The sequence below is a fragment of the Micropterus salmoides genome, unplaced genomic scaffold, assembly GCF_014851395.1.
Source record: "Micropterus salmoides isolate LMB-PRFRI ecotype aquatic unplaced genomic scaffold, ASM1485139v1 Ms_hic_scaffold_1, whole genome shotgun sequence".
In the NCBI taxonomy this organism is placed as follows: domain Eukaryota; kingdom Metazoa; phylum Chordata; class Actinopteri; order Centrarchiformes; family Centrarchidae; genus Micropterus; species Micropterus salmoides.
Window position 1 is genome coordinate 64,544,860 of NW_024040040.1, and position 10,049 is coordinate 64,554,908.

At 37.9% G+C, this 10,049-nt stretch overlaps 1 protein-coding gene across 2 annotated transcripts; it reads right to left on the reverse strand.

Moving 5' to 3' along the window:
• Positions 1-1,145: 1,145 nt before the first annotated feature.
• On the reverse strand, positions 1,146-9,555 carry LOC119898342 (myelin-oligodendrocyte glycoprotein-like). Of its 2 annotated transcripts, none has more exons than XM_038712565.1 (6): positions 9,501-9,555; positions 7,612-7,737; positions 6,998-7,357; positions 6,266-6,613; positions 5,044-5,130; positions 1,146-4,219 (listed from the first exon to the last, which is right to left on the reverse strand). In XM_038712565.1, exons 2-6 carry the CDS (start codon positions 7,658-7,660, stop codon positions 4,194-4,196), a joined length of 870 nt encoding a protein of 289 aa, XP_038568493.1. In that variant the 5' UTR covers positions 7,661-7,737; positions 9,501-9,555; the 3' UTR covers positions 1,146-4,193. The 2 variants fall into 2 exon arrangements, with proteins under 2 accessions (XP_038568493.1, XP_038568486.1); XM_038712558.1 differs by having other exon boundaries at positions 6,230-6,613.
• Positions 9,556-10,049: the final 494 nt, after the last annotated feature.

Sequence of the window (10,049 nt, forward strand, 5' to 3'; positions counted from 1 at the left end):
ACACCCACAACTCTCTCCCCATGTTCTCTCCACATTCCCTGATGCCACTAGAGGCGTTTCAACTAGTCAGAAACAATCTGATTTTCACTGTAAAAGCAAAAAAAAAAAGGAAACTAAAACACAAATTATGGTAAATATAAATATAAAAGAAGAAAGAAAAAAGCTGGTGGACTTTTCTACTTACTACTTCTACTACCTCTCCCCAGCATGACAGTTTATATTTAGAAAATTGGGACTGAATTTCCGCTGTGACAGTGTTAGAAGTTTTCAACAGACAATATTTAAACCCAAGACAAACTGCTCATCAATAATCACTCCGGACTTCTTGTGCATTAATGCTTCCATCTGCTCTCAAGCTTTTTAGAGATGTTGATTTCCTTTTCCAGCAGGACTTGCAACCTGCCTACAGAGCCACAACCACTAGGAACTGGTTTGCTGACCATGGGATTACAGTGCTTGACTGGCCAGCCAACTCACCTGACCTGAACTTTGAATTAAATTACGGAAATAAATGAACTTTTCCACGATATTCAAATTCTCTGAGAAGTTAAATGTTGACATTAAACAGGGTCTGTGAGGAACCATGCAGAAAAGTGACAACTTCTAAAATTTGTAGTGGGACAAGATAAATTATTTGGTGCGTATACACCACTGACACTTCTTACAGATGCCAAGTATTTAGATGGGATTATTTCTACTACAAAAGAACCACCACCCAAGACTTGAGGTTTTCTCACAAACCTGTCAAGTGGATTTAATCTGCTGTCCCAGAGAGATATGAAGACCAAGGAGGGACAAAATTAAGTTTTGGATTAAACCAGATTTAACATATGCTATATTTCATATTTAATTTAAAACTTCATAAAACGTGATTTATAGTGCGGACACAGGACAAAAGAAAATACAAACATTTAAAGAAATGGATTTGTTTTCCGGTGCGTCTGGTATGTTTGTGTTTTTTTTTTTTGTAGTTGTTGTTGCGCCCATCACTATCACCTTCACAGCTGTAGTCACAGGCACAGTCTCATTTTGCTTTAAAAGCCAATAGCTGATGAAATAAAAGACCTCATGCAACAGTTTGGGTCACCTGTAGGGAGTGAAAACAGCTGCTTTGAGGGAAGCAAATTAAACTCGCTATAAAAAGCTGCTGGGAATCCAATAATTATTTTTTAATGTTTCAAACACTTTTCCAAAACACACAGTTACAAGTATACAACCAACAATATGTACACACACACACTGTACATGATGCATGATACATAAAACTTACATTAAGGCAAACAGTGTTTCATAAAAGGCTAACCTGTAGAGTTTCATTGTCAGTGTAATGAAGGTAAAGAGGAGTTACAGTCTAAACAAGAATGGATCAGGATAAGTTTCACGTGTTTGGCTCAAAATGTAGGTTTGATTTGAAGTTTTATTACACTTCTTGGCTCTTCCTGAGATGACAAAGAGACATGTAAATATATGTATATAGCAAAAAGGCCTTTTCCCACAGTCCCCATAGTTTCACCCATTTGTGTTCAAATTTCGAGTTTCTATTGTAAAAATATGATCCTTTGATCAATACTCAAATGGTAGTCTTGTGGCTCTTAGCTTGAAGTGTTACAACATTGTGACCAAAACTTATTTCACAAAATTATATACAGTCAGTAATTGATAGGTGCCTGACTGATAGTGTAAAAATGATCTTAATCTACTATTTAAAATGTATTTCTCGCAAACCCAACTTAGTAGTAAAGCACACGCACGTTCTCTGCTGCTTGCAACGACCACTATTCTGCTTGTTATGCGATGGTATCGGGTCGCGATGTGGCTGCATCGCGCTCCCAGGCCTCTCTCTCTCAGACTACAGCAGCAACACAGCAGCTAACAAAATGCAGTCCACTTACACCGCAAAACAACCGGCTCCCAGCAAAACAGACTCCAACACAAACTCCACTTAAAGGATAATAAACACTGGGTCAACATCGGAAAGACTGATGTTAAGCTCACCGACTAACGGCGACCAGTTGCTAACATTATTTGCTTCCTAATGTTTAATTTAGATTTATTTTTATTATGCTGATACTCAGGTACACAACTTCTCCACCTCTCAGTCGCTGTAACTTATGTGACCCAAATAATATACAACAATACTACAACATAACTGCACAGGAGCCATCCACTACAGTAAAGTTACTAACTGCAGTCTGACTGTTATAAAGTGTGACAAGAATCTCATAATATTCAGACTAGCTCCCGAACTAATTCTTTGATTTTGCTGATATATCGTGTCATATTGAATCGTTGTAACGTTATAGTCCTAGTGAGCATGAGTTAGTTAAACCTCAAGCTAATAAAAATATCACTTTAACGTTGCAATGGGAGTTTCCAGCATATTGTGTAAAGCAGCATCAGGTGAGTCTGTTTTCACACTGCTTAATTTTCCGTGAGGATTGTGCCAATATGCTTCCCTGTGTGAAAGGTAACGTTACAGAGCCGAAAAGGGGGTTCAATTTGATCTGGCTCTGAGCCGTGCTGTTTAAAAACAGAGTTCTAAAACGAATATGATCTCAGTCCACACCAGCGTTTTAGCTGCATTTTTAAAGTTGATATCCGTCTACTTAAACAACTGAAACACACATTTAGTGCCCGATCAGGTACACTGGGCATGCGAGTGCAGGTGTAAAGATGAAGCCGATGGTCTATTTTGTAGTTACAGAAGATTTGGTGAAAGAATAAAAAGTAATGCATACGAAGAATCAGACCAGATCTTTTTTTTTTGCATGGATAACGAGCTGGGACTGTTACTGAATGTAACATGGGAGTTAAAACCAGCTTTGGCAGCAGAACTGGGAGTCATCGCAAAGTAAATGGCGACATGCAGAGTACAAGTGTAGGCAAATAAGCGTTATTTGGACGGTACAGAATATTTTAATAAAAATATTTGTGCTAGGCAAGGATTCATTTTTAAAATCGCGATTAATCGCATTGTTATGCGCAAAATTGAATAATGAATTCTAAAGTAGAGTGTTAAGCACTTTTAATTTAAATGTACTGCTATAGACCCAAAAATGCAATAACATGGTTTGCAAACACTTTTAAGAAATAAGGTTCTTTTTACCAGCAGTATTCCCTTTACACAGTAGCAATAAAATATTTCTTGTAAATCTCAACTTAATAATCAACAACAAATATTAAACCAAAGCTATTTGCCACAGCCAGGGCATTCATTTCTTTAACAAGCAGGCCTATATGGTAAAGTTACGTAGCCTCCAAGTAGTCTGCCGAAGCCTCCCTCCACTGCTGGTTTGGGTGACCCACGGTTTGACTCTGTGTATTCAGAGCCTGTGAGCAACGGACTTTCAAAATAATAAACAAATGCATTAATGTGCGATAAAATAATTGTCTGCGTTTTTTAATGAATGTGTTAACGCGATGCCCAGCCCTAAAAAATACCACATCAAAAACTTATTCGGCAAAACCACAAGACTCAATTGATAAAAAAAATAGTTATTGTACCTCTCTGGTCTACCGTGGCCTCGTTTGGTTAGTTTATGTTATTGTGTGACTTTGGTGTTTAGTTTGTTTTAACTTCAACGCACAATGGCAATTTTACAGAATGTCTACAGTCAGGCTCCCTTTAATGATTTTGTATGGATCCCACCCCGCCAAAATAAAAAAAACTCTTTAGTTAGAAATCAGGCGTGCTCCATTTTTTCATCCAAATTCACAGCTATGAATTTTATACAGAAAGCCTGGTTTGACTTTTAGGCCTAAATGTTACATATGTTGAGTTAAATGTTTAAAAAAAATTCTGAATGAAAGTCTGCTGTCAAGCCAAAAGTATCTGTATGACAAAGTGATGCAAATACAAAACAAGTTAAACGATTGGTTCTTTGCCTCCCTCATGTGCCTGAATTTATGGATAAGACTGTTAGACACGATTAATATTAACAGATACAAGGTCCCTGATTCCATAATGCCAAGATGTTTGGTGGACTGCAAAACATTATTTAAAATAAATTATTTAAAAAAATAAATTCTTAAAAAAGTACATTCTTTAAACAAAAAAAATCTAATAAAAAATACTTGTGATTTAAAAAACGGTTCAGTCATCTGTGCTAATTTTAGACAGCCAATCACAGACAAACAAAGACAGTTGTCTCCTCTTTTGTTGATGATGTTCTCAGGTGTTCCAGCTCACAGCTTCATCTGAGCCTCTTCTTTAATTTATCTATAAGAACATGATAACAAGTTTATAACACTATTAAAGTTGGTGTGTACTTCTTTGTATGCATTCAGACCAAACGCAAAGTGATTGTGGGAAGATGCCATATATATAAAATTATTTTTTAAAACAGACAAAATTAAACATTGCTTGGAGATCCTAACTCCATTCACAAAAACATTTAAAAAGTTGTTGTCCTGGGCCGTATTACAGAAAGTTTGGAAGTACAGAAGCAAATCCTAAATACTTTCAAGAATCTTATCTTTTTTACTTCATCCTATCGTCCCTCAGGTTAGGTCATGTATCAACTTTTTTGTCTTTTACTTAGCAATCTACACTAAGTGACGAGAAAGGAAGCTCTTGCGTCTAAACAGCAGAAGAAAACCGGCTGTCTTGCTGGCAGACCTGAGAAAATATATGTTAATTTATATGAATGTGCGTTCATCATCAATCAAGTTGTAGTTATTTTGGCATCATTTTGATCCCTTTATTGCAATTAAATAACAGCAAAATGTTTAGTTAGGTTTCATACAGCTGTTGTAATCGCAGGTTGTGTTAATTCGTATTATCACATTTTATGTGAACACTCGACAGTAGTCCAGCGATAAAACACACGCAAGGATTAAATTTGCGTTTGTTCTGAATGCACAGTTGATGGTTTGAGTAGAAACATACACATTAAAATATTTTAGAAACAGTCAAATCTCGAATCTTTGATTTCAGCTCTTATAATTTCACAAACAACAACAAACCTGCTCACAACAGTGATCACACAGCAGGATTTAAATGTTAATGAAAATCTGTGGAGAGGAGTTTGTTTAGTAACTTACATTTCACCAGAAGCACAATCAGAACTCCAAGAAGAACAACAAGAGAGGAAATGATGCCAGCATGAATAATGTGCCTTTTTCCACCATCTGGAAAAAGATGATATCAGAGAAGATAATGAGTCGAGAACCATCACAGGTTCAATATGAGATAGTATTTAACTATTTATTTCACTAATTCATGTTGATTGTACTGCTCATGAACTATTTTCCATGAGCAAAGTTGCTGTTCAATCCTACTACTAGATACTACACACTGTTAGTGTGTGTTGTTGAGTGGCTGATGAGTTGAGACATTTGTCAGGCTCTGTGATCAATAATTTACTTCATCAGTTTGACACGTGTTTATAGTTTCAGTGTGAGATAGGGTGATGGAAAGTAGAGCTGCAGACTGATGCTTTTAAATAATACTTCAATCCTGTATTGACAGCCTCAAGAGTGAAGCAATTTTTAAATGGGACTGTCCTCACCAGAAAAGAGACTATATTGGTTTTTGTGTAGCACAAATTTACGACCCATATTTACATTTACTAACCACCTCTAGTGGCCGTACAACGCTAGCTAGAAGGATGGGTCGTTTACAAGCAGGAAGCTTCCGGTCAGCGATCTGCTGCGAACGCGGAAGTCCCTGAAACCTGCATTCTATTAAATGGCCAGCAGGGGGCGACTCTTCTGGTTGCAAAAAGAAGTCCGAGTCCAATTTTTCATTTCTCCATTAGAAACAATGGTAAGATGACCCTACTTCTCTGCTGAATAATTACCTCAGTAAACACTTTCCACATGAGTTTACGGTCTCAGACGCTAGTTTCAAGTCTTCTTTAATACAAAATGATGTTCATTTAGTAAATAATGGTCCCATTTATTTTAAAATAGACCATAAAGCAGAGTATGTTTCAGGGCGGGATTATCCGTGATTGACAAGTCGTTATTGCGGTGATCTGTCAATCAGGCCAGAGCAGACTTGTACCCTCGGCACTGTGTAAGTTTAACCAGCACTGTTGAAAAAGCTTATTAGGAGTTGGCTGTTCACTTTCTCTGGTGAGTACATTTAGATTTAAGAACACTGTCCGGCTGATCCAGTAGAGGTCTAGTTGTCTAGAATCAGATCAGACTCAACGATGTATTAAAAAGGACTCAAATCAGGGTCTGGGCCAAAAACTTGATAAGAATATCCCTTATTCTGACAAACCTTTTATAGCATCAGAATGAAACTGTATGAACTCTCCTTGCTCACTAACAATGACTTCAGTAACACAACTGATCCTCAGTTTTGAGACAAAACATCTGTACGGTCCGCTGTCAGCCAGCTGTACTGAGGAGATCTGCAGAGTCAGGTTTCCTCTGCTCAGGTCTTCAAGGTGGAGAGTCGTCCTGTCTCTGTATTGATCCATCTGGTCATTATGACTTTCCTGCTTGTGCCGGTACGAGTAGACCACCTTGTTGAGGTCAACTCTTGTCCAATCGACAGCATAATCCACCACGCTGTGTGGCGGATCCAGATAACATGGTAGCGTGACCGTATCACCTCCCACCGCCTGGATTGTTGGATTTGGGCAAATGACCTGAGGCTCTCCTGGAGAAACAAACATGTTTACAGTGACAGTTTAAAAGCCTCCGAAGAACAGCCTGGTTTCAGCAAAAGCCACAAATCCATTGGCGCTCTTAGTTTAAATCAAGTGTAGACGACGTACAGATTTATTGTTATAAATAGTACTTTTCAAAAATGATACAACAAAATATATTACATTTGATAAATAAGAATCAAATGTATAAAAAAAGTTATAAAGTCAAATTGTACGGAAACATTATCGCCATCATGTCAGATGTTGATTGGGATAAAACTGCAAGAAGGAAGTCTTAGGACTGTGGAAGTCCACAATGCTTTTCTTCTCTGGTTCTTATTTATTCAAAAGAAAAGCTGATGAATTGAAAAGAAAGGTTTACTGAATCAACTTACCAGAGACAGTGAGTCTGGATTTACGTAAGCTGCCACCATAACTTGTCTTCACTTCACACACGTACTCGCCCGAGTCTTCAGTTCTGAGTCTGGATACATGAAGTCTGATTCGTCCTTCTCTGAGGACATCTTTGTCACACTGGACTCGTCCTGCAAACTGTTCACCCTGAGACTCTGGGACCTCAACACCTTCATGTAGATGATACAGGACTGAGGACCCACGATCAGTAAACAGTTCACAGAAGATAGAAAGGGAGTTGAGGGAGTTGTCCGTTTTGGTTGTGAACGTCCATTCCAGTGTGGCGTTACCGTTCTCCTCTGCCTGATAGGAGGTCTGTGTCACATTCACTATAAATGTTCCTGTTGAGGAGACAGAGAGGGAAAGTGAGGAGCAGACATACAAAATACAACTGCATAAAAAGAAGAGACATAATACAAATAAATACAATTCAAGTAAGAATTGAAGATAGAGGGTCTACCAGATGTTGATAAGGACTGTTAACTTGCTGTAAAGAGATCTGCAGATGTTAGTTGTTACAGATTTAAAAATGGAAGTCTGACAGCTGAAAAAGTATTTATACTTTCTGGATAATAAGCTGAAGGTGTAAACTAACCACAGACACAGGAGGTCAGGCTGATGAGCAGCAGGATGCTGCAGATCATCTTCTCCCAGTGAGGAGACAGAGGTGAAGAATCATGTGATCAAAGTTCAGTCATTACAGGTGTGAGAGGGAAAACCCCTGTTGATAAAACAATATTAAAACCATTGATTAAACATTACACGTTTTATTTTTTTCATTGACATTTGTGAACCAGGTCCAGCTTCACTTCACGCTGACATACATGCCCCCACAGCCGGTGGAACACTTCCCCTCAGGGGTTAAGGACTTTGGCACAAGTACAACTCAAAACAACATGCCCACAGAGGAGGAGTTACTGGACACATAAATACTCAACAACAACGACTTCACTGAATATCACCGTATCAAATTCTTAAATGTGTAAAAGGTATTTTAAATTCACAAGGTTCTCCATCAACCCTAATAACCACCAACGATTATTTACTGATTAAAGGCCCACATCAGACAAAGCGTTTTGCAGGTTTGGAAGCACAAGGCGATTTTATATCTGACAATCCAGAATATTGGGGTCAGGAGAACAAGACGAGAAGATATTTTAATGCTATTTAAAGAAATATTCATTGATGAGAATATAAGGGGAATCTGGGGGGTTCTTCCCAAGATGATTTTGAGCATTAAACGCTTAATTTCCTGCATTCTGGAGACATTTCTCTGCACCAGCTTATGGTGGAAATGTCTTTATTTATATAAAGGGGAACACAAAATCCAGGTGGCAGGTGACAGTTCAGAATATAAAAATATAATTGAATATAATGCAGTAATCCCTTTTTTTAGCTTAAGTAATTTTTTGTACAATGCAGATCTGTTTTTTCTATATTTTTCATTGCATTGTTTTCTTATTGTGGCAAAAAAACTTTCATATAGCACTTCCATTTGTTTTTTAACATTTTATGCTGCAAGCTATTTTTCAGAACATTTTTAACAAATGCTTTCAAAAAGTGGTGGGGCCATCATCCCCAGTGGAAAGTTACGAGTTTAACAATCCCATAAACTTGTCGGCGTGAGCAAACAAACCAGTGTTACAAACCTAAAAAAGCTCCAGTGTTTACAACCTTAAGCTATAATGTTAAGTTATCTTTAAGCGTGTGGGATAAACTGAGTTAGCAGTCAGCTAAGTTAACAAGTCACGAACTCACCGGTTTCAGCCAACAGTCCGACAAAGTAACACAGAGAGCTGAGTTATTTGCCGATTTACTGCTCCCAAAATAAGGTCCATTAACTTAACAACTGACAAACACTCGCTGTAAAACGCACTCTGTACATTTGAGATATCTGTCTGACATGTCCCCGCCACTTTTTGAAAGCATAATTTGTTAAAAAGAAACAATCTGAAATACAGCTTGCAGTTAAATAAAAAATGAAAATGCCTTTTGAAAGTTCCCTGTGAACAGAGGAGGGGAGACTGAATCCTGCCTACGTTTCCCTCAGCAGGGATGATATTACAGGAGAAAAGTTGATCTGCAGGAGAAGCAGATCTGAAAGCAGCACAGAATGCCTCAGAGCTGCACTCACTTATATTCTGTTATATTTATATATTTTAGACAAATGCTATGTGCTACCTGAATTTGGGGTTTCCTTTTACATAAAACATTTTCACCATAAATTGGTGCAGAAACTTTCACCAGAATGCAGGAAATCAAATGATCAAAATTCGCCCCAGCTCATATATTTATTGTGATGTCTTGCAAATGAGTTTCTTCACACCCCTATTCTGAGCCCCTATATCCCCACCACTTTTCAACACAAAGTGACTCTGTAAATGCAATTTTTAGACAAACGTTGTTGCACGTGTTTCAATCCACGTGAAACAAAAGTAAAACTTTGTCTTAAAAATAAAGATAAAGGTATAAATGTATTTTTACCTGAAAGACACGCAACATGTTGGCAGCATGGCACGTCTTTAGTCCCGCCCCTTTTGCTGTCGTCAGACGAATTTCGCGCCATTAACGAACTCTGATTCATCTCATTGGCTGAGCGCAGCGGGAGAGCCGTGATGCGTGAGCTCCATGGCGGGATAGATTTTTAAAGTCACAGTGTCCCCACGTGATACTGACACTGGTGATCCTGAGAGCCTCTTTACCCCAAAATATGCAAACACTGATTTATTCTATTGAATTCAAATTTATTGGCATTAAAGTTTCAAGACCAAAGTATTAAAATACAATTTGTCAGTATTAGCAAACAATATTTGGACCGTACACAGTAATAATATGAACATAATACAACATTATGACTAAGGGATAGATAGATAGATACACTCCAGCACCATTTAGGTAGAAATATGGCTTGTAGACCTGTGAGAAAGACTAAGAAATGAGAGACAGATCTCAATGTACTCTGAAAGAAGCACATGTACACACAGAATTTACAGCTGATTGATTTTGTATTTATACAGACCGGTTTAATGTGCA

Excerpts from the sequence above, each read along its gene's own strand:
- LOC119898342 (XM_038712558.1), bottom strand. The coding sequence starts at position 7,660 with ATGATCTGCAGCATCCTGCTGCTCATCAGCCTGACCTCCTGTGTCTGT. Across the intron at positions 5,131-6,229 it reads TCATTCTGATGCTATAAAAG|ATGGTGGAAAAAGGCACATT; the intron begins GTTTGTCAGAAT and ends ATCTTTTTCCAG. Across the intron at positions 4,220-5,043 it reads GATTGTGCTTCTGGTGAAAT|ATAAATTAAAGAAGAGGCTC; the intron begins GTAAGTTACTAA and ends ATGTTCTTATAG.